The 22,840-nt window shown below is 45.6% G+C and overlaps 1 protein-coding gene across 1 annotated transcript; it reads left to right on the top strand.

Moving 5' to 3' along the window:
* Positions 1–346: 346 nt before the first annotated feature.
* LOC149438973 (galactose-1-phosphate uridylyltransferase-like) lies at positions 347–9,249 on the top strand (the record flags this gene model as incomplete). The annotated part of the gene is made up of 4 exons (XM_089659618.1): positions 347–566; positions 1,833–1,916; positions 6,147–6,301; positions 8,923–9,249. Coding segments are annotated over 4 exons (540 nt in total), but the record flags the coding sequence as incomplete, so codon positions are not given.
* Positions 9,250–22,840: the final 13,591 nt, after the last annotated feature.

Below are 22,840 nucleotides of genomic sequence, written 5' to 3' on the forward strand. Positions count from 1 at the left end.
GTAGTTTATTTCATTTCTCCATTCCCCAACAAGGCCGGATCTAACCTCTCTGATTTGTGGGTGCAGTGTGTAAAACAAAAAACAAAAAAACCTGTGTGTGAGTCACTGGCAGTCTGTCACTCAGTGTCACAACCTGGGAAACACTGGTATGTATTAGGCTGTCATTAGATTACGCTGATTAAACTGAACCTGCGCCCCCCTGCATCAGCTGTCCCTATCGGGGTCCCCCTTTACATCAGGTGTCCTCATTGGGTGGTACAGCTGTCTCCTGATGACATCAAAGGTTCTGCATGTCTTTCAGTTCCTCCATGGCTGGCTAGAAGCTTCCTTCTTGGTTGATTTGTAGACCGATGTACATGTAGCTGTTAGATTCTCTTTTTTGTTCTCACTTTCATTCTCTACCCCATGTTCACTCGACTTTTTCTCTCCACAGGAGCGTCTTGTTCTGAGTAATGACCACTGGCTGGCACTTGTCCCATACTGGGCAGTTTGGCCGTTTCAGACCCTTTTGCTGCCTCGTCGTCATGTGACCCGCCTGCAGGACCTGAACAGCACAGAGAGAGACAGTGAGTGCTCTACAGTATATGTTCCTCTCACATTTCCTCCTGCTGACATCTACCATCTTCCCTCTCTGCCCCCCCTGTGTTCCATGTCTCTGGCCTCCAATGTCCCCCTATTCATTGGCACTGAGGAAGCTCAGTATTACCCCCTGTGTTCCATGTCTCTCTGGCCTCCAATGTCCCCCTATTGTGCCCAGGAGGCTCAGTATTACCCCCTGGTTCCATGTCAATGTTCCCCTATTTCCTGGCGCCCTGGAGGCAGATTACCCTCTGTGTTCCATGTCTCCAGCCTCCAATATACCCCTATTCACTGGCACCCAGGAGGCTCAGTATTACTCCCTGTGTTCCATGTGTCTCAGGCCTCCAATGTCTATCTATTCCCTGGCACCCTGGAGGCAGATTATTACCCTCTGTGTTCCATGTCTCTGGCCTCCAATGTACCTCTATTCCCTGGCACCCTAGAGGTCAGTATAACCCCCTGTGTTCCATGTCTCCAGCCTCCAATGTTCCCCTATTCACTGGCACCCTAGAGGCTCAGTATAACCCCCTGTGTTCCATGTCTCCAGCCTCCAGTGTGCCCCTATTCACTGGCACCCTAGAGGCTCAGTATAACCCCCTGTGTTCCATGTCTCCAGCCTCCAAAGTCCCCCTATTCCCTGGCACTGAGGAGGCTCAGCATAACCCTCTGTGTTCCATGTCTCCAGCCTCCAATGTCCCCCTATTCACTGGTACCCTAGAGGCTCAGTATAACCCCCTGTGTTCCATGTCTCCAGCCTCCAATGTCCCCCTATTCCCTGGCACTGAGGAGGCAGAGTATTACCACCTGTGTTCCATGTCTCAAGCCTCCAATGTTCCCCTAATCCCTGGCACCCTGGAGGCAGATTATTACCCCCTGTGTTCCATGTCTCTGGCCTCCAATGTACCCCTACTATTCACTGGTGCTCTAGAGGCTCAGTAGAATCCCCTGTGTTCCATGTCTCCAGCCTCCAATGTACCCCTATTCCCTGGGTCCCTAGAGGCTCAGTATTACCCCCTGTAATCCATATATCTGGCCTCCAATGTCTCCCTTTTCCCTGGCACCCCGGGGGCTAGATATTACACCCTGTGTTCCATGTCTCTGGCCTCCAATGTTCCCCTATTCCCCTGGACACTGTGGTATTGAGTAACCATCACCTGGTTTCCCTCGTTCTTTTCACAAAGCCTCTTTTGGTTACTGTGTGAGAATTCCCAGCACCATGAAACTCACGTGAACGATGAAATCTTATTTTCCAGGTCTGGCCTCCATTATGAAGCGTTTACTCTGCAAGTACGACAACTTGTTTGAGGTCTCCTTCCCGTACTCCATGGGCTGGCACGGTGCGTCCACCAGGCAGGGAAACACTGTTTATGCAGCAAAACCACAGCGGAAAACTAAAGCTGCAAACTCACTTTACATTCTGATTGTAAAAATATGTTTCTAGAAATAGGAATGAACTGTACAAAGGCCTTTTGTGTGGGATTCCCGGCCCATCCACTGAGGGCCACATTATGTCCCCTGAGGGCCACAAACCTACTTCCCACTAGAAAAAGAGGAAAGCACACCAAGCAAAACTGAAGTTTTTGCATGTGTATTAAAACGATGAAGGCTCCACATATATTGGGTATCACAGATGGGTATCTTACACTGAAACAGGGGCGGACTGACCATTTGGAAACTCTGGCACTGCCCGAGGGCCCGGGGCAGTAGGGGGCCCCATGAGATGCCCCTGGTACCTTTTTCATAGGCTTTTTTGAGTTTGGGCAAGGACACAGGGGCCCTATGATCCCCTATTGCCTGGGAGCCCCATGAGTTGTCAGTCCGCCCCTGCACTGAAATAAGAGGAATAATTCCAGGGCCATTATCTACTGTTATCTGTAAACCCATGAGCTATAAAGGCTTTAAAGTGTCAGGTGACAACTCTCTGATCCTATCTAGTGTAGTGCCACCCCCGAGGAGCTACTTGTATGTTTTCCACGGGCTTCCCTTGCTTCGCAGCCAGGCACAGTGTATTTCTTCAGCACACTTCCACTCGTTGTCTTCAATGACCAGTCTAGGGGATTGTGACGGGAGTCACTTTGGGTGGGGGGTCCATGGAACCCAGCTCACTCTGGAGATGTGGAGAGACCCCTGTCTCAGCTCCCCATATCCCTCTTATGTGTAAGTCACCCTGTGCCTGTTAGGGGTACAGGGTGATCTGTCCTAATATTGTGTAGACATGTATAGGTGGGATGGGGGTTGTGGATTGTTTGGTGTTATGGGGTTGTATCCAGGGGCGGACTGACCATTCGAGCACTCGGGCACTGCTCGAGGGCCCGGGGTCAGTAGGGGGCCCCATGAAAGGCTCCTGGTACCTTTTTTTTTTTATAGGCTTTTTTTGGGTGTGCTTTGATTGTGGGCAAGGAAACGGCCCCATGAAACCCTATTGCCCGGGGGCCCCATGCGTTTTCAGTCCACCCCTGGTTGCTTCCGATTGTTCTATTGTGTGTCTGGCTTGGAAGCAAACTATTATGGGATGTACGTGTTTATGGGTATTGGCTTGGTGGGGGGTGTCTCCAGCAGACCTCCTTCCTGATGGGACTGTCTGTTGGTGTGTCTCTTGTTACTAAATGTGGGATGGGGGGATTGTTCCCTTGAGTCTATATATCTTGTATCTGTGCTGAAGTAAACTTCCTGGTTTACTTCAAGATTGGTGTTGTCTAGTCTATGGTCGGCTGTGGTGTCTGTGGTCGGTGTTGGGACGGGGAAGCGGTATTCTAACGGAAATACCCAAGTGCAGTCGGGGTCGGTTCCATCACAGGGATGTTTTGTTTTTTTATTGTAGAACTCGGGATGGGGAATTGTAGTAGGATACTCCAGAATTAGAACTCTTCCCAACTGAGGACATCTAGATGATCTCTTAGTTGAGCAGTTACGAAGTCTTGGCTGACAGTAGAGCGCAGACTTCCTTGTAACATACAGCAGCGAGTAGTTTAGGTGTGAGCAAAGTCCCTTTTTGCAGTAGTAGTAGTTACAGGGCTGAGCTCCTCAGGTTTAAGTCAGTTCCGACAGACTGCGACAGTCCAAAGGTGACGTAGCTGAGCAAAGTCCCTTTGCAGTACCAACACTTGGACAAGCTCTTCAGAACACTAAAGGATATGTATACCAATGGAGGAGGTTGTGGTCCGAGAGATGTCAGCCAGGGATGGAGGAAACCCTGGACAACAGGCACCGGGCAGCACTTCTAGAAGTTGAAGCTCTGTATATGGAAGAGGATAGAACAGGAAGGCGCTTCTAAGTGCAGTATATCCAGAAGAATCTTTAACCTCCTCGGCGGTATGATTCTTTCCGATTTTTTTGTGCTGAAAGCGGTACCATTTTTTTGCATGGAAATATGTAGATTTTTATTGTAGGTTGTAATTTTTAGGAATAACTCACTGAAATCTGTCTGAAAAAGAGTCTAGTAAACATCTCGGGTATGATAAAATTTGAAACACGAAATCATAAATTATAATTTAATAAATAATCATAAAAAATAATAATATAATAATAAATTTAATTCAATAATATAATCAAACCAAAAACACTGAAATTTGAAATAGAGCGCCAAGTTCGCACATCGCTGAGCAAAGTCGCAAAATCGTTTTCAGTGTCTGATGACGAATTTCCCCCACGAATCATTATCACTCAATTCTGCAAGTGGTTCTGATTTACTATCGCTGTTCTAAAACCGATTTTGACCTAAAGGGACGCTTTTTGGACGCCATGGACTTTTCTCAGTTTCCAGGCAGAAAGAACAGTCAAAATGCAGGCAGGGCGCCGGACAAAGCACTCGGGACAAAATGTATGTGAAATGCATTGAAACCGCAATGACAGCAAAAATGACATTTTTTTAAAATGTCAAATTTCCCGCCGGTTCCGGCGCCCGTACGTTCCGACTTCGCAGGGACCGGAACACGGAAGCCAGATGCCGGCATCGGCCGGAGGAGATGGCCGGGGACGCTGAATGGGACACATCGCGGGAGCGCAGGACAAGGTAAGTGCTGCAGGGACCCCCAGAGAACGCCGCATGGTAAGCCCGAATGTAGCTCGGGGTTACCGCTCTTGGTATTGAAATTTTACCCGGAGCTACACTCGGGAATACCGCTAAGGAGGGTTAATGATGACGGTTTGAAACACTTACAAACTTGTAGTTAAAAACAGGCTCAGTAAGATCGTCATGATGCAGAGGCTCAGTCCACCATGCGAGAACCCGCTGTGCCAGCCAGCAGCTGCAGGGGGAGCTGAGGATAAGATGTCCAAGATGGCCACCGCAAGTTCCGGGATCGCTGGAACGCACGCTCTCCAGGAGACCGCAACCGGACGTGACATGGGTTAGGAACAGGCGTTCTTACTGGAGCTGTAGAAGAAGATGAAAGCGCGCACAAACCTTGCGCATTACCTCAATAAATAGTGACTAATTTTATTATTAAGGAAATATACTCACAAAGTGATGGTATAACAGGCATAAGTAACCATAATCCAAACAGGGTTACAGGTAAATCCAAAAGGGGGGGGAATGAAGGCTAACGCGTTTCGAAGGGTGCTCCCTTCTTCATCAGAGCTCTTGAAACATTCATGTACGACTTTCCATAGCCTTTTTCAGACCTGCCAATAGCTCTGAGCATTTGCCTTCATTTTCACCACCTGAGCATTCTCAGAGTCGTACATGAATGTGGCGGGTTAAAGGTTTCTTCACAGTAAGAGCAGTGAGAATGTGGAATAGACTCCCTCAAGAGTTGGGTGTGGCCAGCTCAGTGGATTGCTGTAGGAAAGTCCTGGATTCTTTCTTGGATACACAGAATATAACTGGATATAACATTTATAGGGAAAGTTGATCCAGGGAATATCCGATTGCCTCTCGGGGGATCAGGAAGGAATTATTTCCCTGCAGGAGCAAATTGCATCATGCTTTGCTGGGTTTTGTGCCTTCCTCTGGATCAACTGTGGATTTTTTAATGGTTGAAGTGGATGGAGTTTTGTCTTTTTTTTTAGCCAGACTAACTATGCAACATTAGAGTCCACCCTTGCATCAGAGTTCCCAGCATTCCCAGAGTTCCATTTACATCAGAGTTTCTCCCTACAGTACATCAGGGTCAGCGGGGTTTGCCTTACAAGGACCCTGATGTAAAGGGGAACTCTGCAGACCCTGACGTAAAGGTGAATCCTGTGGATCCTGAAGTAAAGGGGAACCCTGCGGAACCTGATATAAGTGGGAATGTTGCAGACTCTGCTGTAAAGGGAAACACTGATGTAAGAGGTTCTCTGGTCACCATAGCCCCCTCTTACATCAGAGTTTGCAGAGTTCCTCCTTACCTTAAAGTCCACAAAGTTTCCCCTTGTACTGTGAATTTGATGTACGGGGGAGTGCTGAAAACTCTGATATAAGGGGGGGCTCTTACATCAGAGTTCCCCTTCACCAGAGTCTGCAGAGCGAGGCCCCTGTGACTGTGAGGCCTTAGGCTACCGCCTAATTAAAGAGCCGCCTCTGCATTTCATGAAAAAAAATGTATTTGTTATGAATTCTTCTATGGATCTTTCTTCTCTTCCAGGAGCTCCAACTGGCCATCACCTCAATGAGGACTGCAGCCACTGGCAGCTCCATGCTCACTACTACCCGCCACTTCTCCGCTCCGCCTCTGTGCGCAAATTCATGGTAGGGTATGAGATGTTGGCTCAAGCACAGAGGGACCTGACGGCAGAGCAGGTGAGTTTCTACTTTAATTAGTGTGATACAAGAAACTGGATGGAAGTCATTTTCTTCCTATGGCAGAATTATGTAGTCTTTAGGACTGCCATTCCCTTCTCCAGCCTTTCTCAGCCAGGGTTCCATGAAACTCAGAGGTTCTTCCAGAGGTTGCTAGGGGTTCCTTGACCAATTTCTGCCTTTCAGATAATCGCTGACACCATTGATCTTTTTTTTTGCTATCTGTAAGAGTCATTATTCTTACTGACCAGTACTGTAAGGGACAGTCTTCCAATTGACAACACTTCTTCTCCGTGACCAACAACGTATGGAACATTCTTCCCACTGACCCCCAATGTATGGAACATTCTTCCCACTGACCCCCAATGTAAGGGACATTCTTCCCACTGACCCCCAATGTAAGGGACTTTCTTCCCACTGACCCCCAATGTATGGAACATTCTTCCCACTGACCCCCAATGTATGGAACATTCTTCCCACTGACCCCCAATGTAAGGGACATTCTTCCCACTGACCCCCAATGTAAGGGACATTCTTCCCACTGACCCCCAATGTAAGGGACATTCTTCCCACTGATCACCAATGTAAGGGACATTCTTCCCACTGACCCCCAATGTAAGGGACATTCTTCCCACTGACCCCCAATGTAAGGGACATTCTTCCCACTGACCCCCAATGTAAGGGACATTCTTCCCACTGACCCCCAATGTAAGGGACATTCTTCCCACTGACCACCAATGTAAGGGACATTCTTCCCACTGACCTCCAATGTAAGGGACATTCTTCCCACTGACCTCCAATGTAAGGGGCATTCTTCCCACTGACCCCCAATGTAAGGGACATTCTTCCCACTGACCTCCAATGTAAGGGACATTCTTTCCACTGACCACCAATGTAAGGGACATTCTTCCCACTGACCCCCAATGTAAGGAGCATTCTTCCCACTGACCCCCAATGTAAGGGACATTCTTCCCACTGACCACCAATGTAAGGGACATTCTTCCCACTGACCCCCAATGTAAGGAGCATTCTTTCCACTGACCCCCAATGTAAGGGACATTCTTCCCACTGACCACCAATGTAAGGGACATTCTTCCCACTGACCACCAATGTAAGGGACATTCTTCCCACTGATCACCAATGTAAGGGACATTCTTCCCACTGACCACCAATGTAAGGGACATTCTTCCCACTGATCACCAAGGTAAGGAGCATTCTTCCCATTGGCCACTAATGTATGGGGACCATTCTTCTCTTTTGGCCATCATTGTATTGGGAATCTTCCAACAATCTAAGGGGCTTGTCTACACTGAACATCAATGTTAGGGAGCATATTATTGTTGGCCCTAATACAAGGGCTGTACCTAAAGTAATGCAAGAGTGGGCATAGGTTTAACATACACAAGCTAATCAAATGTCACATGTTGGTATAGTAACTCTTCCTCTATAGTAACTCTTCTTCTTCTTTTTCATTGAAGGCAAATAATTTAATTAATTCCAGGCAGAAGCAACATGCTGTATTTTAGTTCTTGACAAAGGAAGGGTGTAGGTTGTCCGACATCCACAGAAGGCTACAGAATGTTTATAGAGATGGCGCCATTGACTAGAGTCACCAATGGCAAGACGTTATTCTTGGCACAAAGCTCAGGTTCAACAATACATTGAACTAGAGATATTCCACCTTCAGGCAAGGTCCCCACACTAGAAGGCCCTATGACTGCAGCTCCTTAAAGACTCAAGCCAACCAGTATTTGTTTTTTTTTTAGTCCTTGAAAAGAACGAAGCAGGTCCGTAATAAGGGATGGGCAGGAGGTTCAGCTTCCCCAGGCACAGCAAAGCAAGGGTACAAAGCAGCGGTGGACTGACAACTCATGGGCCCCCCGGGCAATAGGGGATCATGGGGCCCCTGTGTCCTCATCCACACTCAAACCACACTCAAAAAAGCCTATGAAAGGTACCTCATGGGGCCCCCTACTGACCACGGGCCCTCGGGCGCTGCCCGAGCGCCAGAATGGTCAGTCTGCCCCTGGTTCAAAGAATAAGCATGCCCTTTCTACGGCATGTATTAACACAGTGGGAGAGGGGTGCAATTCTAGTTCCTTGAACCGCTGGGCACTGGTTGGCCCTGTCCCAATACTGGAACTTGGTAGCCACATTCTCGTCTATATCTTCCCTTACCTTCATACAAGAAATGATGAGCACGGTTGTCACCAGGAAAGGAAAGCACAGACAAAAATAAAGTCAAAAGTTCTTTTTTTGGTCCACATTGAAGTGAGTTTCCCAGGATTTCCTGTTCTAACAGGATGTGAGAGGAAATCTCCCCAGTGTGGACCGCAGACTGTCCAACCAGGGGCGGACTGACAACTCATGGGGCCCCTGGGCAATAGGGGATCATGGGGTCCCTGTGCCCTTGCCCAAACTCAAAAGAGCCTATGAAAAAGGTACCAGGAGCATCTCATGGGGGCCCCCTACTAACCCCGGGCCCTCGGGCAGTGCCTGAGTTTCTAAATGGTCAGTCCGCCCGTGTCCAACCCTTACGGTCTGTCAGTAATGCTCTCTGTGTACAAATATAACTTACCAGGTATTTCATATTTTCCTTTTTCTTCTTTTTTTTTGTCCAGGCGGCTGAACGCCTTCGGAAATTACCGGAGGAGCATTACAAGTTGAGACAGACGGAGCCGAGGGGCGAAGACGCAGAGTAACACTCGCTATTCGAGACCGCAGATGGTAGAGATGGAAACATCAGATCACATTTTCCAGCCAGACATGGAATTCCACCTGCCGAGGACATGTATTTCCACATGCAGCGTGTGCGAGCGAGCGCAAACCGGGATCCAATGTCTGCACCTTAGACTGGCCAAAACGCCGGACGGCGATCTCCCGCTCACACTGAACTGCTCTACAGGAATTGGATTAAAGGGATATTAAAGCCAAATACTATTTTTAAAGAGGCTTTATATTTTATAAAATGATTAAAACAAAGGTGTCATCATTCAGAGACCCTCAGTTAGGGTTTGTAACAGGGGCGGACTGAGAACTCATGGGGCCCCCGGGCAATAGGGGATCATGGGGCCCCTGTGTTCTCGCCCACACCCAAAAAAACCTATGAAAAAGCCAATGAAAGGTACCAGGGGCATCTCATGGGGCCCCTTACTGACCCTGGGCCCTCGGGCAGTGCCCGAGTGTTCGAATGGTCAGTCTCTTTGACTCCAATGTAAAAACTCCCTTTATTAACTTCAATGCAAAATCACCCTATTGACTTCAATGCAAAATCGCATCCCTTTGAGTCCAATAAAAAAAATGCCCCCTATAGACAAAATCGCCTTATTGACTCCAATGCAAAATTGCGTCCCTTTGACTCCAATACAAAATTGCGCATCTAATTGACCATTAGTTTCTTCTACATTTGGGTAGATCCTTGTTATGACTGTAATTCCATCATGGCAGGATTTATAGATTTTGAATAGATTTTGGCAGCTGGGTATGAAAAGGGCAGCTTCAAGCCGAACCATTTTGGAGAGAAGAGGGTGATGCTGCGTTGAGTATTCTTCTTTCAGTTTGGGGTTCATCAGACCTCATTATCCTCTCACCCCTTTAGGGCTTTTTTTATGATTTGGTTATCTGAGCCTCATGGGGGAGATTCACTTCCTGTCCTCAGGACACCACAGGATGTAGGAAATTAATCTTTCCAAATGAAGACTCCCCATGCACAGTAGAATCTAACCGTACAATCTTCATGACATTTACCAACCAAGACATGTAGTAATGTGTAATTCAGTATCGCAGGCATTTCTGTGTGAACAAGGCCTCAGAGGTGACACAAATCATGTGCATGGGCTGCTTTTTGGCTGTGTGTTCAAATGTCTGACACAGATCAGCCCCTGCTGCAACTGCTTCCTTATGACTCGCTTCAAAGTTACAATGTACAGTCTGATTGCTGGGGGGAGGAGACTGAGGAAATGCTTCCTTCTCCTTCTACAAAGTTACAATGTACAGTCTGATCACTGGGGGAGGAGACTGAGGAAATGCTTCCTTCTCCTTCTACAAAGTTACAATGTACAGTCTGATCACTGGGGGAAGGGAGGCTGAGGAAATGCTTCCTCCTCCTTCTACAAAGTTACAATGTACAGTCTGATCACTGGGGGAAGGGAGGCTGAGGAAATGCTTCCTCCTCCTTCTACAAAGTTACAATGTACAGTCACGGGATTTAATCCCTCCTAAAGTTACTAAAAGATGCGCTTTCAGATCTTCAGAGAAGCAGAGCTGCGGGGCGACTCCTCCGCAGTAATAATTATGCAGAGGAGTTCGGGGGGGGGGGGGGGGGGAAGGCGACTATTTTAAGGTCGTTAAGTGGAATTATTGAAAAGCGTAATTGCTGCCGCTGGTAAATGACCTCCCTAGGTTTCTTGTATGGGGGGGGGGAGGGGATGAGTCAGCCATGAATCTCATCCCTGTGATGGATTGCCGGGGGGGGGGTCCCCTGGAGCTCGGTACATCTGGTCCCAACAGCCGCCACTGATTAGGGACAGCGCTGAGAGCCATCAAGAGCCATCCAGGAATTCTCATGGTAATGGCGCACGCAGTGCGGGGAGGAAGTCACGCAGAGCCTCTGCGCCACGGGACCGTCTCCGCCGCTGGAAGCTTGCTAGTCATTTCGCAGCGCAAACTTCCCATCGAAACTTCTGCTAATGGAGGGAGCTGCAGGATTTTATTTCACAATCAAACTTTCATCCACCGGAGGGATTTATGACGGAAGTGACAGACGCTTTTTCCGGATGGGTAGAATTAGATGCAACTTTTTGGCGACCCCTGATTTGGGGCGCTGTGGCCCTCGCTGGGCCAATCTGCTGCTCCCACGCATGTATCGTTTGTAATTTTGAATATTATTGATGCAAGTTATAGTTTAATAGGTGGGGATCAGGGGTGGACTGACAACTCATGGGGCCCCCGGGCAATAGGGGATCATGGGGGCCCCTGCAGGGGTGGACTGACAACTCATGGGGCCCCCGGGCAATAGGGGGATCATGGGGCACCTGTGTCCTTGCCCAAACTCCAAAAAGCTTATGAAAAAGGTACCAGGGGCATCTCATGGGGCCCCCTACTGACCCCGGGCCCTTGGGCAGTGCCCAAGTTTCCAAATGGTCAGTCCGCCCCTGGTGGGGATGCTGTAAGGCAGGTGTGTAACAGACCGCCTGGTACCCCGCCTGTCAGAGAACTGCTTCCTCACCGCTGGGCTGCAGGACCAAGGTCTTGGCCACTGCACCCAAGACCAGAGGACACTAGCTTAGGTGCAAGTGGAACTCTTTATTGAACAGAAATACAGTTTTTTTTAACACTTCAGATATAAGGGCAGTCCCCAAATGAACAATAAAAACAAATATTACACATTGGGATAAACATCCCATGGTGATTAGAGGCCAAGTTCACACCAGACTAATCCCATCATGTAGGAACCTCCAGAAGGACTAGCCAACAGACACAAAACAATAGGTGACACAATGAATTCAATTAGATAGCTACCAGGTCTAGGTCTGGCTACTGACCCACAATGCAACAAACAGAACTGCTTCCTCACCGCAGGCATGCAGGACCAAGGTATGCTTGGCTATCCACTGCACCCAAGACTAGACGACACTAGCTTAGGTGCAACTGGAACTCTTTATTGAACAGAAATACAGTTTTTTTAAACACCAGATATAAGGGCAGTCCCCAAATGAACAATAAAAACAAATATTACACATTGGGATAAACATCCCATGCTGATTAGAGGCCAAGTTAACACCAGACTAAGCCCATCATGTAGGAACCTCCAGATGGACTAGCCAACAGACAGGAACAATAGGTGACTCAATAAACTCAATTAACAATGGGACAAAGACACAACAGTAGAAATTCTGAGGACCCTCTGCACTCTGCAATATACCCTTTCATGCAAACCTTGCAATAAATGTGGATTTTTAGTTCACACATAATGCTGGCCAACTGCGTCAAAGTAATCCCTCTATGGCCAGACCTACTCCGCTCTCCCTGCGCAAATGCTACTGTGGACACAATGCCAGTATAGGGGAAAAGACAAAGAGGGGGACAGCTACAAGGTTCAGTTCTGGCTACTGACCCACAATGCAACAAACAGAACTGCTTCCTCACCGCTGGGATGCAGGACCAAGGTCTTGGGTACTGCACCTAAGACTAGACGACACTAGCTTAGGTGCAACCGGAACTATTTTTTGAACAGAAATACAGGTTTTTTAACACTTCAGAAATAGGGGCAGTCCCCAAATGAACAATAAAAACAAATGTTACACAGTGGGATAAATATCCCACACGGATTAGTAGCCAAGTTAACACCAGACTAATCCTATCATGTAGGAAGCTCCAGATGGACTAGCCAACAGGCAAGCACAATAGTTGACTCAATGAACTCAATTAACAATGGGACAAAGACGCAACAGTAGAAATCCTGAAGGACCCTCTGCACTCTGCTATATACCCTTTCATGCAAACCTTGCAATAAATATGGATTTTTAGTTCACACATAATGCTGGCCAACTGCGTCAAAGTAATCCTTCTATGGCCAGACCTACTCCGCTCTGCCTACGCAAATACTACTGTGGACACAATGCCAGTATAGGGGAAAAGACAAAGTGGGGGACAGCTACCAGGTCTAGGTCTGGCTACTGACCCACAATGCAACAAACAGAACTGCTTCCTCACCGCTGGGACGCAGGACCACGGTCTTGGGTACTGCACCTAAGACTAGACGACACTAGCTTAGGTGCAACTGGAACTCTTTATTGAACAGAAATATAGGTTTTTTTCAGAAATAGGGGCAGTCCCCAAATGAACAATAAAAACAAATATTACACATTGGTATAAACATCCCGCACGGATTAGAGGCCAAGTTAACACCAGACTAATCTCATCATGTAGGAACGTCCAGAAGGACTAGCCAACAGACAGGAACAATAGGTGACTCAATGAACCCAATTAACAATGGGACAAAGACACAACAGTAAGCACATCACACAAGCAAGAGACTTCAGCATCACGTTGTTTTGAGCTGCTTATATTAACATCTGCTCTGAGTCTAGTCAATGCCCATTTGGGCACAGAGGCCTCAAATCTGTATCCTGGTCCTCCAGTTCTCATAGTCTGTGTGTTTCGGGAGACCATGGACTTGAATCATTCTGAAGTAAAACCACCCCATAAGGCCTCCCCCCCCCCCCCCAGGCACACACCTCCCAAAGAACAGAGCCCACTCAGATGCTAGGGCCCATGGTCAATAGCCTAAGTCTCCTCCAAAAGCCCCTTTCCCGGTTGGGTCTGTCACATTTCTTCCCCTTCAAAAGTAGACTAACCAGGTCTCAGACCTCCACCTGGTCTGCACATGCGTTAGTTGGGCAGAGTGAACCCCCATAGTCGATCCACATGATCTCCATTCTTGGCCACAGGGAGAAATTGTCATCGGTAGGTGAGGAGCAGAGGTTATGGACCTTCTGTCCAGCTGCCAGTCCTTCAAGTGGGAGGTTTTTACCGTTCTGGGGGCTCTTTCTGCTGCTGGGTAGAGGGGCTGCCTGCCATGACTCCCTGAAGCTCTGGAAGTACCAAAAGACCCCCCCCAGGCTCACACCTCCCAAAGAACAGAGCCTACTCAGATGGTAGGGCCCATGGTCAATAGCCTAAGTCTCCTCCAAAAGCCCCTTTCCCGGTTGGGTCTGTCACATTTCTTCCCCCCAAAAGTAGACTAACCAGGTCTCAGACCTCCACCTGCACATGCATTAGTTGAGTGAACCCGCATAGTCGATCCACATGATCTCCATTTTTGGCCACAGGGAAGAATTGTCATCGGTAGGTGAGGAGCAGAGGTTGTGGACCTTCTGTCCAGCTGCCAGTCCTTCGGCTGGGAGGTTTTTACCGTTCTGGGGGCTCGGTCTGCTGCTGGGTAGAGGGACTGCCTTCCATGACTCCCTGAAGCTCTGGAAGTACCAAAAGCCCCCCCCCCCCCCCCAGGCACACACCTTCCAAAGAACAGAGCCCACTCAGATGCTAGGGCCCATGGTCAGTAGGCAAGAGGCTAGCCTGCAGTCTCCTCCAAAAGCCCCTTCCCCGTTTGGGTCTGTCACATTTCTCCCCCCTCAAAAGTAGACTAACCAGGTCTCAGACCTCCACCTGGTCTGCACATGCGTTAGTTGGGCAGAGTGAACCCCCACAGTTGATCCACATGATCTCCATTCTTGGCCACAGGGAAGAATTGTCATCAGTAGGTGAGGAGCAGAGGTTGAGGACCCTCTGTCCAGCTGCCAGTCCTTCAGTCTGGGTAGAGGGGCTGCCTGCCCTGGATCCTTGAAGCTCTGGAAGTGCTGTTGGTGCTGGGCAGAGGACAGTGGTGCTCTGACCTGGTGACAGCTCTTCCACTGGGAAGTAAAACAACATTTTTGGTGGCCTCTCACAAACCCTCCAGGGCCACCGATTGTTGTAGGCAGAGGCCAGCAGCTCTCTGCCTCCATGCCAGAAATTCTGCTGGAGGCTCACTGGGTTGTTCCTCCTCAGCAGAAAAGTCTATTAAACCCCCAGTCTCTGGATTGGCTAAAAATGTCTCCTATGCCATGCATAACCCATTCAAGTGAATGAGGCCGCTCTGCAAGTGCCCTGCGACCGTGTGCAGTACAGTGTTGGGTTGCTTTCCCACCACCTGCTTAACCCCTTCCCATCTGGCCGCTGTATATAGACCGCCAGACAGTGGCAGTCCAGGGGTGGGTTGCTGTTTCATAAACGGTGCCCACCATTTTGGATTGTGCGTGCTCCCTGGGAGCGCGCAGCACCGCGATCCTTTGCCCGCTGTGTCCTCTGGACACAGAGGAACACTGATCGCTGTACGGGACCTCTGTGTGAGGTCCCGATTATGTGATTGGCCAATCAGTGATCACATGAATAGGTGTAAGCAAGATGTCACTTCTGACATCATCGCTTACTAAGTGTGAAATCTGTGAATGATCACAGAGGTCACATGGTACAGGGCTACTCACAACAGACTTGTACCATGTGACAAGCTGTGACCAATCACAGCTCTCACAGTATCTCTCAATGGCTGCAGGAATGCAGCCAGAGAGAAGGAGAAATGATTGCTTTTATAGCCTTTATGGGTGTAAAAGCAATCGGTGTAAAAAAAAAAAAAAATTTTTCATCACCCCCTACAAGTAGTACAGTGTCACCATGGTGACCCTGTACTGCTAGGGTGACAGTATGTAAAAAAAAACCATAAACAATAATATAAAAAAAAAATAAAAATGTAAAAATGTTTTAAAAAAAAATTTATAATTTTTGTTATAAACTAATTTGGGTTATTTTTTTTTTTACTAAAAAAGATAACTGAATAAATTTTGGTCAAGATTTATGAAGAAATATTATTTATTTGCAAAATTGTATAAAAAAAACACTTTTTTCAAAATTTTTGGACTTTTTCGTTTATATAGCAAAAAAAAATAAAAATCCCAGCGGTGAATAAATACCACCAAAATAAAGCTTTATCTGTCTCAAAAAAAATGCTAAAAAATTCATATGGGTACAGTGTTGCATGACCGCACAATTGTCATTCAAAGTGTGACAGCGCTGAAAGCTGGAAATTGGCCAGGACTGGAAGGGGGTGAAAGTGTCCGGACTGGAAGGGGGGAAAGTGTCTGGACTGGAAGGGGGGTGAAAGTGTCTGGACTGGAAGGGGGGTGAAAGTGTCCGGACTGGAAGGGGGGGAAAGTGTCTGGATTGGAAGGGGGTGAAAGTGTCCGGACTGGAAGGGGGGGAAAGTGTCTGGATTGGAAGGGGGTGAAAGTGTCCGGACTGGAAGGGGGGGAAAGTGTCCGGACTGGAAGGGGATGAAAGTGTCCGCTCTGGAAGGGGGGAAAGTGTCTGGACTGGAAGGGGGGGAAAGCGTCCGGACTGGAAGGGGGGGAAAGTGTCCGGACTGGAAGTGGGGGAAAGTGTCCGGACTGGAAGTGGTTAAGGCTACTTTCACACTGATCTGCTGCAAAAACACAGCAAAACACAGCGTTTTTACTGCGCTTTTTGGGTGTTTTTTATAGGACACGTGACTTAAAAACTGCACCCATAAAGCTTCTCAGCTTTTTCCTCCAAACACGACGAGTGAAATTTAGACCAAAAAAGTTCTACTTTGGTCTCATCTGACCACATGTCAGGAATGGACCCACCACTGCTGGTGGGACTCACCTGCCGTGTGGGCTGCAGTACCAGGGCTGGCCAGCGGGTGCTCTCAGCAGCCAGAAGCTCACTCCTGCAATCAAGTCATCACCTGAGGCTGATTGCAGGAGGTGTATTTAAGGAGTGGCCAGGCCTGCAGTCAGTGCCTTGGTGTATGTTTCCCATGAGCCCCTGTACTTGCATCCTGGCTGCTTCCTGCCTGATCCTGCTTTGATCCTGACTCTGAACGAACTCGGCCTGTCCTGACCTCGGCTATTCCTGACCACTCTTCCGCTCGCTCCTGGTACCCTGTTTGCCCGTTTGCTACTGACCCGGCTTGCCCGACTACGTTTGATTTGTATATATGGTTATCTGTTGGAGGTTGGGTTGTTTGCACTGCGTTTGTGTTGTTTAGTCTTTAATGAATTGTCTTGTTTACTCTATACCTGAAGCCTGCGTTTCCCTGTGTCAGTCCAGACACCTCTAGTCATAGCCGGAGCCCTGACACCACATGACTTTCTCCCATGCCTCCTCTGGATCATCCAGATGGTCATTGGCAAACCTCAGACGGGCCTGGACATGTGATGACTTGAGCAGGGGAACCTTCCGTGCAATGCATGATTGGAAACCATGACGGCGTATGTTCTACCGACAGTGACCTTTGAAACTGTAGTCCCAGCTCTCTTCATGTCATTGACCAGCTCCTCCCTTGTAGTTCTGGGCTGATTCCTCCCCTTTCTTATCATCAGTGATACCCCACGAGGTGACATCTTGCATGGAGCCCCAGTCCCAGGGAGACTGACAGTCATCTTTAGCCTCTTCCATTTTCTAACAATTGCTCCAACAGTTGATCTATTTTCACCAAGCTGCTTGGCAATTGCCCCGTAGCCCTTTCCAGCCTTGTGGAGGTCCACAATTTTGTCTCTGGTGTCCTTTGACAGCTCCTTGGTCTTGCCCATGGTAGTAGTTGGCGTCTGACTGACTGTGGGGTGGACAGGTGTCTTTAAAGAGCTCAGACAGGTGCTACTAAGTTAGATTATTGAGTGGAGTAGAGGTGGACTTTTTAAAGGTGCAGTAACAGGTCTTTGAGAGCCAGAATTCTTGCTGCTTCTTAGGTGTTCAAATACTTTATAAATCATACAATGGGATTTCCTGAATTCTTTTTTTGAATTCTGTCTCTCAGAGTGGGAATGCACCTGCAATGTGAATGTCAGACCCTCCATGATTTCTAAGTTGGAGAACTTGCAAAATAACAGGGGGTTCAAATACTTCTGTTCCTCACTGTACATCCTATTATACATTGTATCGTTATATACACTCTATTATACATTGTATCATTATATACATTCCATTATACATTGTATCCTTATATACATCCTATTATACATTGTATCATTATATACATCCATTATACATTGTATCATTATATACATCCTATTATACATTGTATCATTATATACATTCCATTATACATTGTATCATTATATACATATTATACATTGTATCATTATATACATTCCATTATACATTGTATCATTATATACATCCTATTATACATTGTATCGTTAAATACATCCCATTATACATTGTATCATTATATACATCCTATTATACATTGTATCGTTATATACAATCCATTATACATTGTATCATTATATACACTCTATTATACATTGTATCATTATATGCATTCTATTATACATCGTATCATTATATACATTCTATTATACATTGTATCATTATATACATTCTATTATACATTGTATCATTATATACATAATATTATACATTGTATCATTATATACATTCTATTATACATTGTATTATTATATACATTCCATTATACATTGTATCATTATATACATAATATTATACATTGTATCATTATATACATCCTATTATACATTGTGTCGTTATATACATCCTATTATACATTGCATCTTTATATACATCCTATTATACATTGTGTCGTTATATACATCCTATTATACATTGTATCATTATATACATTCTAATATACATTGTATCATTATATACATTCTATTATACATTGTATTATTATATACATTCCATTATACATTGTATCATTATATACATAATATTATACATTGTATTGTTATATACATTCCATTATACATTGTATCATTATATACATCCCATTATACATCGTATCATTATATACATTCTATTATACATTGTATCATTATATACACTCTATTATACATTGTATCATTATATGCATTCTATTATACATCGTATCATTATATACATTCTATTATACATTGTATCATTATATACATAATATTATACATTGTATTGTTATATACATTCCATTATACATTGTATCATTATATACAGTGAATAAAGGGGAGAGAACAATGTTCTTGGACAACTTGCCAGCCAGCTTGCTAACAACCGAATTAACCTTATTAAACATTATGTGTCCTTGCTTCATAAGCCAGTTATAGACTTGGGCGGGTGGCCACTTTTATGCATGTTTGAGTTTTTGGTACGTGGGTGCACTAGGGCCCTGGTTGCCATTGTGCTACATGCTGGGGTCCAGTGCACTCCTTTGCCTTTAAGAGGGGTGGCTCCCTCAGGTCCACCTGCCTATGATCTATCCATTAAATGCATGTGCCTCTACTATGGGGACTCACAAATTTTAGAGTTAGGACCACAGATGATCAGGGTGCCGTGTCGTGGCTCTGTGGCTTACGTATGTATTTGCAAATGTGTGCTAACTAAACCCCTGTTATAAACGCATACTGTTAGACAGGGTAATTTGCTTGTTAGCAAGCTGGCTGGCAAGTTGTCCAAGAACATTGTTCTCTCCCCTTTATTCACTATGTGATGCCTGTTTATGTGTCCTTGCTTCATAAGGCAGGTATAGACTTGGGCGGGTGGCCACTTTTATGCATATCATTATATACAGCCTATTATACATTGTATCATTATATACAGTCTATTATACATTGTATCATTATATACATCCTATTATACATTGTATCGTTATATACAGTTGTGTCCAAAATTATTCAACCCCCACTGAAATTGAGTGTTTTGGCCAGTTTGACATTGCTTTTGATCATTCAGTCATCTTGCTTACATTTACATTAAAGAGGCACTTGTAGGTCAGACAAATATAACATAACAGTTATAATGAAATAACCACAAATGTCTTTTCTGTGCTCACAGCATTATCAGTTTTATTCAACCCCCAAGTGACATTCAATCTTAGTACTTAGTACAGCATCCTTTTACAGTTATAACAGCTTTTAAACGTGAAGCATAGCTTGACACAAGTGTCTTGCAGCGATCTACGGGTATCTTCGCCCATTCTTCATGGGCAAAGGCCTCCAGTTCAGTCACATTCTTAGGCTTGCGCACTGCAACTGCTTTCTTTAAGTCCCACCAGAGGTTCTCAATCGGATTTAAGTCTGGTGACTGCGATGGCCACTCCAAAATGTTCCAGCCTTTCCTCTGCAACCATGCTCTAGTGGACTTGGAGGTATGCTTGGGATCATTGTCCTGTTGAAAGGTCCAACGTCTCCCAAGCCTCAGGTGTGTGACGGACTGCATCACGTTTCCATCCAATATCTCCTGGTACTGAAGAGAATTCATGGTACCTTGCACACGCTGAAGCTTCCCTGTACCTGCAGAAGCAAAACAGCCCCAAAGCATGATTGACCCTCCACCATGCTTCACAGTAGGCAAGGTGTTCTTTTCATCATAGGCCTTGTTCTTCCTCCTCCAAACATAGCGTTGATCCATGGGCCCAAACAGTTCTAATTTTGTTTCATCAGTCCACAGAACACTATCCCACAACTTTTGTGGTTTGTCCACATGGCTTTTGGCATACTGCAGTCGACTCTTCTTATTCTTTGGAGACAGCAAGGGGGTACGCCTGGGAGTTCTGGCACGGAGGCCTTCATTACGCAGTGTGCGTCTTATTGTCTGGGCTGAAACTTCTGTACCCACATCTGACAAATCTTTTCTCAGTTCCTCAGCAGTCACACGGGGACTTCTCTCCACTCTACGCTTCAGGTAGCGCACAGCAGTCGAAGTCAGCATCTTCTTTCTGCCACGACCAGGTAGCGTTTCAACAGTGCCCTTTGCCTTGAATTTGCGAATGATGCTTCCTAAGGTGTCTCTTGGTATGTTTAACATCTTTGCAATCTTCTTATAGCCATTGCCCTTCCTGTGAAGAGAAATCACCTCTTCTCTTGTCTTCCTGGACCATTCTCTTGCCTTCACCATGTTTGTAACCACACCAGTAAATGTCTAGAAGGAGCTGAGTATCACAGTCATTTTAAAGCTGCCTAATTGGTGCTTATTATGCTTGATTGCTGCTCGGTGACATCCACAGGTGTTTTCAATACCTGATGGAAAGCACCTGTATGAACCTCTGTTCTTCAGAGTGGTAGTCTTTAAGGGGTTGAATAATTGTGGCAATGAAGAAACCACATAAGAACCATTTACTACTGTATTACATAAACAATTGATGTCATTTTAGTTGCATTTGGGTAGTTACAACGTCCTTGTAGGATTTGATTCTGAATACAATTCCAAATGTACACTATAGTCCCTAAACCCCTTTACAGCATTGGGGGTTGAATAATTTTGGACACAACTGTACATCCTATTATACATTGTATCGTTATACACATCCCATTATACATTGTATCATTATATACATCCCATTATACATTGTATCATTATATACATCCCATTATACATTGTATCATTATATACATTCCATTATACATTGTATCATTATATACAGCCTATTATACATTGTATCGTTATATACATCCTATTATACATTGTATCATTATATACATCCTATTATACATTGTATCGTTATACACATCCCATTATACATTGTATCATTATATACATTCCATTATACATTGTATCATTATATACATTCCATTATACATTGTATCATTATATACATCCCATTGTACATTGTATCATTATATACATCTCATTATACATTGTATCATTATATACATCATATTATACATTGTATCATTATATACATCCCATTATACATTGTATCATTATATACATCCTATTATACATTGTATCATTATATACATCCTATTATACATTGTATCTCTCGAACTCCTGGCATAGAGAGAAAAAAATTAGAAAAAGGGAGAAAAAATACCTAGATGAAGGTTTGATCTAGTTCAGTGCCAGGGGTATTGTTTAGGTCAAGGTCAAGGTCAAAAGGTCAGGGTCAAAGGTCAGGATGTGTTTTAGGTAAAAAAAAAAAAAGACAAAAACAAAATGCGCACTCTTGTTTCTGGGCTGTACTCCGGGTACAAACAACAAATAACATGCACATATATGGTATCGCTGCGTTTGTCAAGAGCTGGAGAATGTATTTTGGGTTGTTCTTTGGTGGTAGGTTATGGTAGTAACAAGACACACAGCTAAATAAACAAATTTTTTTTTTTTTACTATTTTGGGCCAGTTTTCCTTTGATAATAAAAAAAATCAGGAGACATCCATTACTATTTACCACCAAATGAAAGCCCAATTTGTCCTGAAAAAAAAAAATGCGGTATAATTCCCCCGGATGTACAAAGTAGTTGAGACGATACGGACGGTTTTACTAACACGGGTCAACGTTGCAAAATTCTGCCAAGGCATTTCGATTTGTTTTACCCTCAGGTGTGAAGGGGTTAAGTTAACGACACCCAGAAAGCGGTCCGCAAAACGCGGCGCAATGTGCAGAATCGGATCGCATGGGTGTGAATACCCATGTGATCCGATTCTAGTGAGGATCAAAAAAAAGGTTCTGTTTTTGGTGTGGTGCAATTAGAGCCATACAAAATGTACGGCTCCGATCGCACCGCACACAAATTGCATGTGATTCGCAGAGGAATGTGATTCCCATGATTGCCATGCAATGCACATGACTGCGACACGGTAGTACGGCAATTAAAGGTTTAAGGAGGAGGCGACACTGCGCTCCTGATCTTTGACTTCTCCCATGTTGCTCAGGTACATCTCCACCTCTTTACCCCAAGTTCTCACCGAAGCGTTTTCCGTTGTGTTTTGCAGTCCATTTAACATGACTTTCTATGGGACAGGTTCACATCTCCGCATTTTCACCAGGTGCGTTTTTTGGAAAGGATCAGCCCGGGTTCACACTGATGCGGTGCGGCACGTTGCATGTGGTTCGCACAGGAATGTACACCGCATTCCCGTGCAAATCACATGCGAATTCTGTGCGGTGCAATTTGAGCCGTACATTTTGTATGACTCAAAGCGCACCGCGTCCGCACCAAAAAATTGCAGGACCCTTTTTTAGTCACCACCAGAATCAGATCGCAC

This window comes from Staurois parvus, unplaced genomic scaffold, assembly GCF_062004578.1.
Source record: "Staurois parvus isolate SC_StPar_1 unplaced genomic scaffold, SC_StPar_1.0 ptg001174l, whole genome shotgun sequence".
NCBI classification, from domain to species: domain Eukaryota; kingdom Metazoa; phylum Chordata; class Amphibia; order Anura; family Ranidae; genus Staurois; species Staurois parvus.